The 16,583-nt window shown below is 36.1% G+C and overlaps 1 protein-coding gene across 1 annotated transcript in view; it reads right to left on the reverse strand.

Moving 5' to 3' along the window:
* The window catches only part of LOC114646965 (protein bicaudal C homolog 1-like), a 370,919-nt gene that overhangs the window by 61,803 nt on the left and 292,533 nt on the right, over nt 1-16,583 (reverse strand). Inside the window, exons 7-9 of the mRNA XM_028795402.2 lie at nt 16,217-16,405; nt 15,350-15,601; nt 5,314-5,445 (exon numbers count right to left, since the gene is read on the reverse strand). Of these exons, the coding sequence (XP_028651235.1) occupies nt 5,314-5,445; nt 15,350-15,601; nt 16,217-16,405 (573 nt within the window). The remainder of the gene's footprint in view (nt 1-5,313; nt 5,446-15,349; nt 15,602-16,216; nt 16,406-16,583) is intronic.

The following is a 16,583-nucleotide window of genomic DNA, read 5'->3' on the forward strand; positions in this document are numbered from 1 at the left end:
TGTAGTATAATACCTTGGAAAATTCTCTGATTTTCCTGAAGATATGCCTACACTGCAAGTTTGTTGAGCACTGTGAAAACTGCACAGTGGTCATGTGTGGCTGGATGTGGAAAATAATGTGCAGTGCTGAAGTTTGTGAAAGATATGTCCGTTTTCTTTACAATTCGTGTTTTAACATTATATTGGAGCCAAGCGTGGGTATTTACTAACACAATGAGCACAGCCTCAAGCAAGTGTTGTTCCAGAAAAAGTATCTACAAAAAGGGGTACATATTTTAAAGAGTAGGGGTATTCTGGAAAAATTAATAATTCACACAGTCTCTCTCTAAATCAATTCTTGCTGATGCCAGATCTGTCTTGATTTGCATTTGATCACTGTGACCCCTTCTGCCATTGCCATCTTCCAAAGTACAATGTCCATTTAAATACTGTATATATTTTAAGCCTCATAGACATCCACTGACTTAAAGAATACACTGACTATGAACTACTTAAGAATAATACATTTGATTTACTATCGCACAACTCTCAGTTGTGAATAGACAACTTGTAACATTAGATAATGAATCTACAAACAATATGCACTACATGATTTGAGCATAGAACTCTAAGATAGTATTGCAATGTGCTGATTTTTGTACAGAGTTTTGCTGGGAAATATATATAATGTTCCTCCGCATATTTTTTTCTTTTTGCATTGGGACTCTGTTTACTTAGGGTGATGGAAAGTCACTTATCTGGGCAGGGCTGCCTGCCTGTTACCACCAAGACATAGTGGATAATGGAGAGAGTTAAAAATGAGCAGCTGGAAGTTCTCAATGAATTATATAATAAAATCCCTCCACATATATATTGATAATATACAGAGATGTTGAAATCGACATCTGAAAAATAGAGTAAAACAACTGGGGTGAAATATCTAAGCCAGAAAAGGTTACAGAGAACAGCAAAGAGTAATATTAAAAGTGCATGAAAGGTAGGTGAGAGTGGAGAACCACAAAGATGCAGCAGGAGGGCAGAACCAAAACATTAAATGAAAATGAAAAGAAAAAAAAAAAAAAAGAAGCAAAACAGGAACATTAAAGGAACCTAAAGTACAAATTGGTTCAGAGGCTAAACCCATTAAAAAATTTAAAGGGGTTGCATAAATTCTATTAATAATTTTGTTTTTAATAAACTGATGATTGGGAATTTTGGAAGAATGTTTAACTGCATTTAAAATTAATACAAAGTTCACGGAGGAGTAAAATGCCAGGACTGAACTCCATTTCAGTGAGACAGAGAGGTTTCTTGCCTGCACCATGAAGATGACCATACAACTTCAATTCCATTCAAACCTGTCTTCAAGAACCAAAATTAAAAAAGAATGAGATGACATAAGGGAAAATAAAGAGATGCCACATGCTTTGAAGACTAACTTTAGAGGAAAAAAAGACTGAGTATTTAGAGCAAAGGTCTCAGAATGAAAGGAGCCCTGCTACCCCAAAAACAATACAGAATTTAAGAATGCCTAGACTGTACCAGTGCAGAAAAGAAACAAGACAGACAGCAATATTACGGCCAGTATTGTAAAAGACAGGATTGGACTTTTTTTTTTTTTTTGCAGAAATCCCAAGACTTTCTGTGAAACCTGCAATGTGTAGGAAACAATAAAACCTAATTTATTAAGCTTACAGTTTTGCTTGGTGCAGACAAAAAAAAAACACAACAGATTTCCATTGATTGGTTTCAATAAAAAATGAGAGTGAGGTGGGGAATACACTGGTAAAAAGTTTACAAACTAAAAGTCCATTGATAAAGTTAAAATTAGTGATGTACAAATCTCCACATCACCCTGGCCAAAGTGAGAGCAAAATGTTTGATCTTTGGCCTATGTGGAAGAAAAAAGTTATGAGCAAACTTGCAGCACTACATTCATCTTAATCATTCAAAGAAAGGATTGAAATGGATAAAATTGTTTCATGAAACAAGTGATGTATTAACCTCTTTCATAACACAGAAAACTGAGCACAGCGATATCTTTTAGAGACAAGGTTACATTAATGCCAAGGTACTTAAAAGAAAAAACCCTGCAATTGGAGAATGGTGGGGAATAGGTAATGGAGAAATTGAAAGGGAAAAGGGCAGATCTGATCCAATTAATTTTGTATCCAAGCAGTTTTTCATATTTATAACTCAGATTTAAAATATGAGTTAAATCATTTTAAACATTCTCAACAAATAGAAGAAAATGATTGATCTAGTGAAAATATAATAAGCATAGGGGACAGGGGAACAACTTGTCTCACTTCTCTGCAGATAGGAAAATATGAGATAGACCAACTGATTCACTGGGTGTCAAATATAGTGTCTTGATCATATTAATTAAGGGATTGCCAAAGCCCATTGCCTGCAGGAGCATTCATTAATAATGCCAATTCATCTTTTCAAAGGCCTTCTTGGCATCTAGTGAAAACAATGCCACAGGTGTAGCTTGGGAAATATCCTTGTTAATAATAAGTAACACAGGTCATCCACAACAAAGTGAGAGCAAATGAAGCCACTCTGATTTGGATTAACAACCTTGTGTATAATGGTTTTAAGACAAGTAGACAGAACTTTAAGAGTGTTTTGGTGATATCTGGGGAAATTGCTTAGGGGGTTTCTGATGATCTGGGAAACCATTATTGTTTTTCCACATTTAAAATGATCAAATAATAACAATGGAATGTGTTAAAAAATGAAAAATAATTACAAAACTGCAATTTATTAGTATTTGTTTCTGAAGACAGCAGAACATACTACTCTACAAAAATCTTCCTGAACGCGTTCAATAAAAAAATAACCCTTTTTTAGTCGTGTTAAATTCACGGTTTGTCCCGGAGCTCATGTCGCAGTAGCTATGACTACTAGTTAGCTACCTAACAGAAACAATGGCACCAGCAAAAGTTTCATTTTATTTTTTTCTTCTTAAATTGGGGAATATGAGAAAAAAAAGATATTATTAAAATGTTATACTGTGTAAACCTTAAAACCATCTAAGTGCAATCTGTATAAACTGCAGGGATAGAGTACTTTGAGTAGGAAAAAATACACATATGTATTCAGACAATTAATCATACTACTAATGTTTGACAATAAATGTCATGATTTTAAGCATATGGCATGTAAAAAAATGAAATGATGTACTTACAGGTAAAATAATATCTAATATCTAACAACAGGGTGGTGCAGGGAAACAGGAAATTTTCAATTGATGTTCAGTACACAAATAAACACATTACAAAATACATTTAAAGATGAAATGTATTGTACAGGATATGCAATTAATGATGGTAATCAATATTTATTCAATATTCATTTTATGTTTTGAAGAAAACATCATAAAGGTGTTGTCCATTTCTCTATACATATTCTGACAGCCTGTTGTGGAAATACTGCATTGCTCGACGTAACATGTCAAGAGGAATGCCAGCCATGTCCTCTTCAATCCTCCTTTGTTCAGAAATGGTTGCAGGACGTGTGTGGTACACTTGGCTTTTAAGATATCCCCACAGAAAAAAAAAAAATCACAAACAGTGATATCTGGGGATCTTGGAAACCATGGAATGTGATCGTTGCATGAAATGACGCTCCTTTAAAACAAATGTCGAATAGCTGCCATCAACTGTCGGGCAGTATGAAAAGTGGCTCCACCTGGGGACTTTTTACTTTCTCGTATATAAGGTATAGGGAAAGTATTGTAATCTTCCAAAGATTCAATGTTGAGATTTTGATGATGTTTAAGCCCAGCCCCAAGTCCAAAAATACCATTTTTGGAACTATGTCTGTGTGTGTGTAGATTTCTATCAACTTTTGAGCTATTTCCATTAACCAGAAGTGGTACTTTACCTTTTATTCATGCAGCTGCAGGGTCCGATTTATTTAACTTTACTTTTATAATAATTGCTCAATATATTATTAATTTGATTTGTTGTTGGTTATTTAATGTACATGATATAAAAATATAATAATTGACTTCAGGTTTACTCCTCAAATATCCATCCCCATATCTGTGTATAGGAGAAAGTCTAAGAGAGACCACTCCCTATTTTTAAAGGCTGAACCAGTTTCTTCGAAATTACACACCCATGTTGTAATTGCATGAGCAGATGAGACAGAATCATGACGTCCTAACTGGTAAGGACGCTGAAATTCCCTTTGTGCAGCAGTCACACTATAACCATTCTTATTAAAGGCTTTCACAGTGAACGCTCGTTGCGCACCACTCCACTGCTCAATTATAACTAATGGCAAGGCGTTCTAAACGAGGTCGCATTGGTCCCAAGCAACTGCTGGTGCCCCAGGGTCGCCAACACCTAGTTCCAAAATTTCTCGTTTCCCTGCACCACCCTGTATATCAATTACCATCACTAATATAGTATCAAAATCAAGAGTACAGCACACAAATTATGATACAGGATTAGCTAAATGCCTTACATTACTATTACACATTTTACTTAAATGATTGGAAAGATGAAGAGAATGTATTTGGTATTTATATAAAGTATGTTTGACATAAATTCACTAAGAAGAAAATGAAGCTTTGCAAAGTAACACTAAGTACTATACGACTAAAGTAAATGAGGTTTCTGTGTCCAGAAACAAAAAAAATGAAGGGAGTTTTTCCCCCTCATAATACTGTATACATTGATTAATTCAAAATAAACAATAGAAAATAGATGTTATAACAGCACGCAATCTAGATACCTAAATAAACAGCAAACTGGAGCATCCCCCTTAGACTGGCTAGCTAATATGGGGCTGTTGTACAGTCATTATCAGACATAACATAGCAGGTTAACAATAATATACTTCACACAATGAGCAATTTTTAAAGTAGATTACTGTATTTACATATTTACTTTCTTTTGAACAAATATGAATAACTCGATTTTTTAATCATATTTCAGCCTGTAACGGGCCACTGCACCTTACAATATTGGTTCAATTTTTATACACAATGTAGCTGGATATATATTTCAGTATTCTTTAATAAGAAATCTTCTTTTGTCAGATGACGGTAATTCTAAAAGAAATTCCTGGATGATAACTTTTAAGCAAGCTTTAATTTTTTTTATTTTGATATACTTTAAAAATTCCTGAAGAGAAACTATCTTTTTGCACGACTGTTGGGAATTCTGAATATTTAAAAAACCCTGCTTAAATATATTTCGTAAAGAGGGCAGAGACTAAGAGGTCAAAGTAACCTAACACAATTCATGCAGCCTCCCAGACCCAACACTACTCAATAGTGAATAAGGTTATTTTAGAATTTTTGTGACACTCTGTTACCTTGCTTGGCTGCTTGGGCTTTGGTTTGATGCTGATAAAGACATCCAACTGCTCCATTAACTGAGTAATAAAAGGAGGATCAACATCAATATCTTCTTTGATATCAAACATCAACACAAGGGGTAGGCATCCCTGCATCATAAACAGAGACAGAGAGAAATTCAAACATAAAAAATTTAGAACGTTTCCAACAGCATCAATTGTGAGATAACATGACTGGTTTATCAAATCTGTAGGACACAAATACAGATTATATTTCTTCATTCCAACTACTTGCCTTAGCGAGTACAATCCTATGGGGGAAATTGCTTCGGTTCACGATCAAATCGCTTTACGACCAGAGTTTTGGAACGAATTATGGTCGTGAACTGAGGTTCCACTGTATATATATTTCAAACTAAAAAATATTTTTCAACAAATAAATGTATTACTGATTATTTGTGTAAACAGGTATGTCTCTTATGCTATCAAAATGATGCTCTGGTAGTCAAGTGGTTTAAACCAGGCATGTCAAACTCACTACCATTGGTGGGCCGCTTCGACTGTCATACGTGCGTCAGCGGGCCGTACTGTAACAAATACTATTATACAAAGTTACTGTAGCTTTCTTTCCAATACTGAAAACTTTAAAAAATGTAACACTTAAAGTTTAAAGAAAAGCAATTTATTTCCATGCAGTCTCCATACAACAGTGTAGAATTAGAGTCTTAACCTCTTAGCTAGGTCCTTATTATATTACTAGGCTCACCCGCCTTTTAAAGCGACCGCCTTTTATCCTCAATTTGTGTGCGCGCCATGTGTACATCAGGCATGTAAGTGTAGGGAATGAGAACATCAAAGTGCCCATTCATAACATCTCCCGAAAACCTAAGTTTTTTTTAATCCCCTCGAGTGCCTGTCCAAACTTGGAGTGTAGGACTCCATAATAATATACTTGAAACTCATTGGGGAACAACTCTCCCGCTGCCATTAGCTCAGAAATGGTACCATAAGTTTGAGACTTTGACATTTCAGTGAGATACTGAAGCTCATTTGTATAAGAGATTCCTGACGGCATCATTGTAAATGGCTGAAACCTTGACCAATTACTTAAAACATGTCGTACAATGTCAGCCCGAATCTGTACCGCTAAAGACGGAGTTTCATGCACTAAATAAGCTATAGATGAGAATAGGCAAGCACCATCTCCCCTGATATTTACTACGCGGTGAGGCATTTGTACTCCATCAACATTAATTATTTCCAGAGACATAATTTTGTCTATTTTTCCAGCGCATCGCGCACAAAAGCAAGGGAACGATGGGAGCACCAGAACTCTGCTCACATCGCGTCGTACCACAAGCCGCAAGTAGTAAGTCTGTGATAAGCGGAATACCGCTACGCTTTGCACTCACGGGACGGAAGGACAATCCCGACCGCTTTTATATAGTGTCTTGATGATTGATATTCATTATATTATATTCATTGCTTATATAAGAGCCTTACAGTGTGAGATTTATTTCTTTTGTCCCGACACTTGGCATCTCTTGTTAGTAACCAGTTCGTCAATATCAGGCTTGAAATCTTGTGCAGCTGCAACTTTTATGAGGGATGAAAGGTGCTGGACGGTAAGTCTTGAGCGATGTGGGGTTTTGGTAGCTTTCATTAACAAAAACAATTGATGCCAACTTACGGATCTGCACATATGAGGGTGGCAGGTAAGCATACAAGCCTGGCACACCAACTTCGTTGTATTTTGCCTTCAGAATAGAATCTGACTGCAGTTCAATCAACTCCATTTGGATATTCTCAGGCACATTCTCAACATTGTAAGAGAACAGCGCAATGCCCTGTTTGTGTGAACTGAAATCACGAAAATGCTCACTGAATTCATTGCTCAGTAATTCAAGTTGGAAAATAAATCCTCCAAAAATCAAATTTTACTTTACAAAGTTTACTTCAAAGTTTATATTGTAAAATAAGCCGATATGCAAAAAGCCATCTGACCTACTATAATTTTACAAACTCAAAATCACAAAAATATGTTAATAAACAACTCACCAACTTCTCGCGTCCACTTCAGATCTTCAGCTGTAGTCTGCACTAACTGTTCGTTACAATACTAGCACAAAATGACATGAAACTAGAGCAAAAAAAAACATGAAAATATGCGGGCTATTATTACTCGTGATGGTCAATTCTGCCCAGTGGCCAGTCTCAGCAGCCCAGTCAGTAGTGTAGCCTTAGCAGGGGCGGCTCTAAGCTCGTGGTGGCCCTGGGCAGAGAAAGAATCTGTGGCCCCTTCGCCTGGCAATGTCAATACGGTATCTTATGCATGGCGGATGGCCACATCCGTTGCGGACACTGCATAGCCGCCTCGTGCTCATGACACACTTTTATATACGCGTGTCCATAACTTGAAAACCAATATTCTCATTACGGCAAAACATTATAATACTACATATAGCTTACTGCTCCGACTCTAGTGACATTGGTAAATACAGCGTACTAATTAACAAGAAACAGAATGTTTTTTGGCCACATTGCCGTCAGCTGTGTCGTTATTTTGTCTTTCTGTTTTATATTCAATATATATTGGCGTGGCAGCCCCTGGAATTTGGCGGCACTGTGCAGGTGCACAGTTTGCACATGCCTAAGGCCACCCCTGCTGCAGCCTAGCACTTCAGTTGTGACGCTGCGGCTCATTAACTTTGGTCAAGGCTCGTGGCTATACTAGCACATGACGTTTCCGGTACCGTAATGCCATGGGAAAACGCGCTTTTGTCAAAAGGCAGAAGTAAGAAAAGTCAATAAGTAACACCGAAGATGCAGAATGATTCAGTCACAAACGATAGTAATCATTTTGTACAAGTTCAGTGCTAACTAGGATCTGTCATGCGGGCTGCACAGATTTCTGTTGCGGCCCGGGGGCCGCGTGTTTGACATGCCTGGTCTAGATCATTCATTAATAGCAACACCATTCATAAAATCTGGCCCATTATCTGTAATCTTACAAATTTGTTGCCTCTTCTGCAAGCTTCAGGCAGCCAATGTGATTCTCGGTTCTTGAGCAGTTGTGTCTCCATTTTTGACAAAAGTATGCTGCCTACAAGCATCAACTTTTCAGAGTAAATTCTTCAACAATATAATGAACCATTATGGTCAGACATATTTCCATAATTCTAGTCAAGCACAAATCAGATATGTGTTACATAAAGCACCACTTGTTTAAGATCCACTTAGATTTAGAATAAAGTAAAGGTAATGCAACTTCGGAAAAATTGCAGGAGGAAATGATGTATGTCTTCCTGGGTGTTAGATCATTTTTAAAACTTGTTGCATACAGGTTTAATAAGAGCCTTACCTTTTATAAAATAAAACGGGTTGAATACTGTTATCTGCTTAACTGCTGAACATCTGCTGAATACAGACATCATTTTTAGCAAAAACATGTGATGGTTATCTGTGTCATGGCCCTAACATTACTGGGACTTGGTACTGCTTGCATAGCTTTCATTCACACACTAGACTATGTGGTTGAATTTTAGATGACTGTATAAACATTGGAGTGGAATGCAGCAACACTTTGCAAAGTATGCATTTTTATTCAACACCAGATCTACTGAAAACAAAATAATGCCAAATTACAGACAATTCTATTCATTCTGATACTAAAACAAATAAAAATAATAAGGTGACTTAGGTGGATTATTACTTAAACTTCATTTTTTCTGGCGACTGCTGCAAACATAGTAGAAAGAAATTCACACTTTTTAAAAGTTGTTGTAAGGGATTATACTCCTAAAAATACATTGAGCATGATTGCTTGTAATTAGTCATATGATGCAGGTGCCAAAGAATTAACACCACAATTGCACTGCAGGCAATGTCTCTGATTGATTAAAACAACTGCTTGACGTTTAAAAAAAATCTAAGTGGGATACCATGATCTCTGACAGAACCAGAGGCCTAAATGTAATGAAGTAACTGCCACTTTTCGGAATTAGTATATTATTGCACCTGTAATCATATTCAAAAATATACAATTAATTGTGCAGCCCTAATGCCAGTCAACCTTTTTCAGAAATCTGAAGAATTTCATCTGGTACACCAGATAAACTGGTTTATTGTCAACTCCAACCACAATCCCACTGCACCAATGCCAACTCACTAGCATTATCCATAGCTTTCAGCATTTCTCCTTGAATCTCATTCATTACTAATCTCATCGCTGTTTAAACCACTCTGGTTTTCATGCAATCTTATTGACTACATAATCAAGAAAATGGAAGTAAAAGCTGAAAAACAGTAATTAACAAAAAGTTGAAAAAACTACTGTATATAACCTGTATTGTTTGTGCCATGTCTTCTGGTTCTAAATTGGGAAGAAAGATGGTTAAGTATATTTTTTAACACTTAGGTTCTCTGTACTAATCCAGCTACCTGGAGTAACTATTGGTTACAGGAAGGTGCCAAGGGTGTTTTTATGAAGATTCATTCACACAGCATGTACAGGGATTTACTGTTTAAAGAAAATTGTCTGTATACTTGCAGTCTTTTGTTGCAAATTGATTATTCTTAGGAAAAAAAAAATCCTTTTTGGGTCTATATGATGTTAATATGACACTGTATTGATGTTTTTAAAATTTGTTGTGAATGGTCTCTATGACACATACAAGATTAGCAAAATTATTTTGGTTCCCTAAACTAAATGTTTTGGTAATTCACAAGAGCTTTAATTAATCTGCATGTGTTCTCCAACCACCATGGAAGTACGATACTGTTTATTTTAGTGTAAAACACTAGCTCAAGTAGCAAAAAAAAAAACATGTGCCAGACCTCAACCAAGGGTCTGGTAGACAGAAAAAGTTAGGAACTTTGGGTAGCCCACACACTGACTGCCATTTTGTGGCTGGACATATAAAAAAATGTAAATAGTTTTAAAGTGCTATTTAAACTTGTCCAGAAATAGAAACAAACAATTAAAGGAGTAATAAAACAGAAACATTATAATATATGTGACAAGGATAGTGCCAGAAAAGAACTGAAGGACCTAAAAGTTTATTTATTTTTGATTTTATTAAAATAAAATAACATTTCTTACAAATAAATAAAGTTTTACAAAAATAGGTTTAAAATAAATCAACCCCCACCCCAGAGAAAGAGAGCTAGGCCTGCAGACTAAAACTTTAAGCTAGTAAAAATAAGTAAACAGATAAATTAATAAATGAATAAAGATAAATGGAGTAAAAGAGGGGACAGAAACTGCTTCCTCGATTTAAATGCTTATTCTAAAATGTTATTGATTAGATCCTGTCAGGTTTTGAAAAGGTTTTGTACAGATCCTCTAAGTGTGAATTTGATTTTTTTCCAGTTTCAAATAGTATGTAACATCAGTTACCCACTGACTTAGAATAGGAGAGTTGTGGAAGGTAAGTCTACGTGCCAATAGTGTAGTAAAGGCAATTACAATTTGTTTGTCTTTCTCCACTTTAAGCCCATCTGGAAGTACACCAAACACAGCTGTTAATGGGTTAGCAGGGATTGTGACCCTGAGGGTGTCTGAAAGGCATTTAAAGATTTTGGTCCAGAATGATGTTAATTTGGTGCACGCCCAAAACATGTCATCCAGTGAGACTAGAACTTGATTGCAGTGTTCGCAGGTTGGATCTTGCCCTGGAAACATTTTGACAATTTTAAACGAGAGAGATGCGCTCAATATATAATTTTGAGTTGAATAATTCTATGCTTTGCGCATATGGAGATCGAGTGAATTCTGTGCATTGCTACCTTCTACTCCTTTTCGGAGATGTTGAATGAGAGATCCTTTTCCCACTGCACTCTTGGATCTTTGAAAGGGAGGGGTTTTAAAATAGTTTTATATATTACGGAAATGCTGTCTGAGTCCTCAAGACTGACCAATATTTTTTCCGGCACAGAGGCAGGTGGCAGAAAATTGGGCAGGTTCTGTTTAACAAAGTCTCTAATTTGAAGGTAGTGAAAGAAATGTTTTGCTGGAAAGTTAAATGTGGACTGTAATTGTTTATAGGATGCAAAGACGTTGTCTATGTCTTAATCCCGAATGTTTCCAGACATTAAAAACTGTGTATGCTTGAGAGTGTAGAAAAAGGTGGTTCTTGTGCAGAGGTGCCACAGATAAAAGCTTCTATATCTTAAAATACTTCCTACATTGGTTCCATATTCTGAGTGAGTGAAGCACAATAGGGTTGTTAGTATATTGGCGGTAACTTCTGTTTACTGGGGTACAAAGCAAGGAATATAAAGAAGTCCTGCAAGATTTTATTTCTATTGCGGACCAAACCCGAGTATGTTCATCTATTTGTGTCCATGTCCAGGTTTTTATAGCTTGTATATTTACTGCTCAGTAATAAAACTGAAAGTTAGGTAGAGCCATGCCACCACCCGTCTTAGGTCTTTGTAGGGTCACCCTTTGGATACGTGGATATTCTGAATTCCAAACAAATGAGGTTATGGTTGAATCTAATTTCTTAAAAAAATATTTACTGAAGTATATTGGAATGTTTTGAAATAAAAAGAGAAGCTTAGGAAAGATATTCATCTTAACAATGTTAATTCTTCCAGGTAAAGCGAGATGAAGGGTTGATCATCTATGCAAGTCTTGCTTAATTTTTTCCATACAGACAACAAAATTTTGTTGATAAAGAGTTTTATGTTTACCCCGGGTATTTAACTTTTAGCTGCAGGTGGAAGCTGCCGTCACTGTACTTTGTATACAAGAGCCAGAACGAATGTTATTTACCTTTATTAATTTACTTACTTCCTACAGCGTAAAGTCACAAGTAGACTGCAGAGCTTCCTGTGTACATATACAAAGTACAGTGATGGCAAAAGTGCAATCTGCATTCTTTCTCCGATGTAGAACCGTCATCATGATCTGAGTTCACCTCTGTTATAGCGCGTCTTTATGTGAAAACAGCACTTTCAGATGGGGTGGTGGGGGGGTTGGCTGGGGTGTTATCGTGAACGCGACTGAGAGAATAAAACTGAATAAAAAAAAAAAAAAGCTAACCTTTACAAGTATCATACATTTACACCGGCTGTTACAGACTGAAATCAAATTTATGTTTTTATTCTAAAATAGTAAGAATAAGAGCAGCTCATTTCTCAAAACGGACTCGTCCGGGATCGAACCTGTGAAGTTTTGATTACCAGTCAATAGTTGATACTGTTGTGCCACCGAAGCTGTTTTGGCAAATGTGTGTCAATATCGCACTCTAACTTGGGTTCTTTTTCTGCAGTTATATTCTTGAATAGAAGTGCACTTGTTGTGTTATATATGTACCTTTTATAAAATTATTTATTTGATATTTGGAATTCAGGCATAACACATTATACACTTCATGTCTACATTTTGTCAATTATTACTAAAACATGAAAAACGTTGGTTTTAACGATGTGTTTACTGTACATAGATTGTTGTAGACACGGAACACATATGAAATGTATACGTTCTAAATAACGATATAGTATTTATAAAAGGTGTCATTTTGCTTAACTTCTCACTCTATACAACTCCAAGCAACTGACATGCAGGTAAACAGACGCGAGCTGAGAAAACTGTGCAGCAGTGGGGGATGTAATAGAAGGCTGCTTGCTGCTTATAGACACATTTACAGGAGAAAAGACGCTGATGGAGAGGTGCGAAGAGATTTAAGGTGGGACAGATCTACGAGTTTTTTCGTAGGCTCTGGTGTTAAACTGCTCTTTGATATAAATGGGAAGGTATCTAATCTAATATTATATGTTTGAGAATTCACTGGGAAGAGCACACTTTTATTCAAATTAATTCTGAGACCAGAAATTTTCTGAAATTCTGTTAGAGCTATTAGGTCTGAAGGCAATGGAATTTTGTGGATCTGATATAAATAGTACCATATCATCTGCATATAGAGAAATTTTCTGTTCCAGCCCTTCTCTGATGATCTCCTTTATCACATAAGCATTTCGACAGTGAACTGCCAGTGGCTCAATGGCAATTGCAAAAAGCAGTGGTGACAAGGGGCATCCTTGTCTGGTACCACGTTCTAGTTTAAAGTAGTCTGAATTAATGTTGTTAATACAAACTGAAGCTTCTGGATTGGTATACAGTAGTTTGATCCATGTACAAATGTTTGGGCCAAACCCAAATGTCTCCAATGTAGTGAAAAGGTAGTTCCAGTCAACCATATCAAATGCTTTTTCTGCATCCAACGATATCATCTCTGGGGTGTATGACTTTGTGGGTGAATATATTACATTAAACAGGCGATGAAGATTGGAAGTGAAGTGTCTGCCTTTAATAAATCCAGTTTGGTCTTGTGATATTACCGAAGGGAGCACTTTCTCCATCCTTCTAGCTATGACTTTGGAGAGTAACTTAACATCATTAGTGGCGAGCGCCCTCTTCTACGCAGTGGTGTGCTGGGGAGGCAGCATTAAGAGGAAAGACGCCTCACGTCTGGACAAACTGGTGAGGAAGGCAAGCTCTATTGTTGGCATGGAGCTGGACAGTTTAACATCTGTGGCAGAGCAAAGGGCGCTCAGCAGGCTCCTATCAATTATGGAGAATCCACTGCATCCACTTAATAGTATCATCTCCAGACAGAAGAGCAGCTTCAGCGACAGACTGCTGTCACTGTCCTGCTCCACTGACAGATTGAGGAGATCGTTTCTCCCCCAAACTATGCGACTCTTTAATTCCACCCAGAGGGGTAAACGTTAACATTCAACATTATACATAGTTATTGTCTGTTTTTCACCTGAATTGTTATCATTCTTTAATTTAATATTATTTATTGTATCAGTATGCTGCTGCTGAAGAATGTGAATTTCCCATTGGGATTAATAAAGTATCTATCTATCTATCTATCTATCTATCTATCTATCTATCTATCTATCTATCTATCTATCTATCATTATTCAGAAGTGAAATTGGTCTGTATGATGCACATTGTAATAAGTCCTTATTTTGTTTAGGAAAGACAGTAATTAATGCTTGGCGATAAGTCTGAGGTAGAATTTTATTGTCTCTAGTTTCTGCAAATGTTGCTAATAAAAGGGGAGCTAGCTGATTAGAGAATTTCTTATAAAATTCGGCAGGGTAGCCATCAGGGCCTGTTGCTATCCCACTCTGAAGTGAGTTTATAGCATCTAGTAATTCTGATAGTGCCAGGGGTTTATCCAATTCCTCTGCACTAACAGTATCTACTTGTGGTATCTGTAATGCATCCAGAAATGCATCAGATTGTGTCTTGTCTTCTTTAAACTCTGTAGAATAAAAGGACTTATTGTAGTCTCTAAATGTGTGTATTTTATTTTTATAGTCAATGATTTTGTCTCTTTCTGTTGGTGATTGCTGGGGTTGCATTGTGAACTTCTTGCTTGTGGATTTGTTGAGCTAAGATCTTATTAGCTTTATCTCCATGTTCATAATAATGATGTTCAGTTACTTTAGTTGTTAAGAGGTTGAGTTCTGAATGTAGAGCCTGCCCTTTCCGATGAAGTGCCTCACTTGGACACCTGGCATGTTCTTGATCTATTCTAATAATTTCGCTGATTAGCTCGGATACCTTCTTGGTTTCCAATTTATTTCTGTAGGAAAGATATGAGATAATCTGTCCTCTTAAGAAGGCCTTCAGGATTTCCCGGAGTGTTCCTGCAGATACCTCTACCTCTCATGGAGAGGTATTTAAAAAAAAAAAAAAAGAGAACAACCTACCACTTCTAATGCACTGTTGTCTTATTTTCACATAGATGCAGTTTTAAGAAAGTTTGTACTGAAATTAGAATATTATATTGAAATTAGTATTAATTTCCCTTGTCTGGTAAACCTGATTTTTGCAACTTCAGACAAACACATAATTTGTTAATTACCATGATTTTAAACCATGTATAGGTAAATCTGTTTACACTACCATAGGTCTAGAGTTGAGCAACATAACCATTTTGGTCTTATTTTAACAGAGGTGGGTATACTTTACTAGGAGATCAACACAAAAATAACTCCTTACTAGCATTTGATCAAAACTTTGCTTACCATAAGATACTGTCTTGCCAAGCAGACAGATTCAATAGTGCCCTGGAGGTAGACTGTGGACTTCTTCTGTGGACTGTTAGGGTCAGGGAAGTGGATCTGGGCTCCAGTCCTCTGCATTATATGCTTTATGTTACTACCATTGCGACCCATCATAAAAAGATGGTGCTGAGAAGCAATATCAAGCTGAGTGCTAATAGAGATTGCATTTGCTAAGGTGCCAGCCAGATGATCTAAAAGTAAGGCTGTTCCTCTCTGGGGGGGAAAAACAAAGCAACAAAAACATTTATTTATTTATTTTAATTTATTTATATACATATATACATACATACAATATATATACACATACATTATATTATATATATTATATATATATATACATATACATACACACACACATAAAATACTCAAAAAAAAAAAAAAAAAGAAAAAAGAAACCCCTTATTTTTTCCCTTTCTTAAATTCAAGGACTTAGAAAAAGACCACTGTTTTGCATTAAATTTCTACTACTGTAATTGTATGTTTAATTACTACTGATTTGCTTTCTAATAAACTTTAGGGAAAATAATCCAGCTTTATTTTAGGAGTTCAAAATGGGTTACTTTTGAAAGCTTGCATAAACTCCTGGCAACAGCTTATATATTGTTCCTCAAGGGGAAAAAAATTAACTTTATCCAACTTAGATACATTTCTAGAAAACACCCTGCTTGATATTCTTCAGATTTGCTTTAAATTATTAACTCTTAACAAATATTTACATAATTTAATCATCTTTCATATCTTCTTGGAAGCATAAAGGACTCTGTAAATTTGCCATATAAACAAAAGTACATTACATTTTCATTTGATGGTATCACCCAAAACATTTACCTTGACTGCTGTAGCATTACTCTGTGAGCCTCTGACAATACCAGTTGCACCATACAATCTAGATCGCTGCTTGAAGGACACTGAAATATTGTAGGTCTGTGATATGTGCTGAATTGCTGGTGAATTAGGGTCTGGACTGGGGTGGATAATAGCTGGCAATTCAAACATCAGTATTAAGGGAAGTAATTCCTAGAAAAATATGATAATATGCCAATGAAACTGACATAGCCCATATCATACATTTTATTTTATGATCTGTAACAGGCAACACATATTTAATACAGAAATGTGTCAATAAAAAAGCTGCAAAGTTTTTACTTTCAATATTATTGCTTTGAACTTGGCATTCTTCCTATAAAATATAATG

The sequence above is a fragment of the Erpetoichthys calabaricus genome, chromosome 2 (assembly GCF_900747795.2).
Source record: "Erpetoichthys calabaricus chromosome 2, fErpCal1.3, whole genome shotgun sequence".
NCBI lineage: Eukaryota > Metazoa > Chordata > Cladistia > Polypteriformes > Polypteridae > Erpetoichthys > Erpetoichthys calabaricus.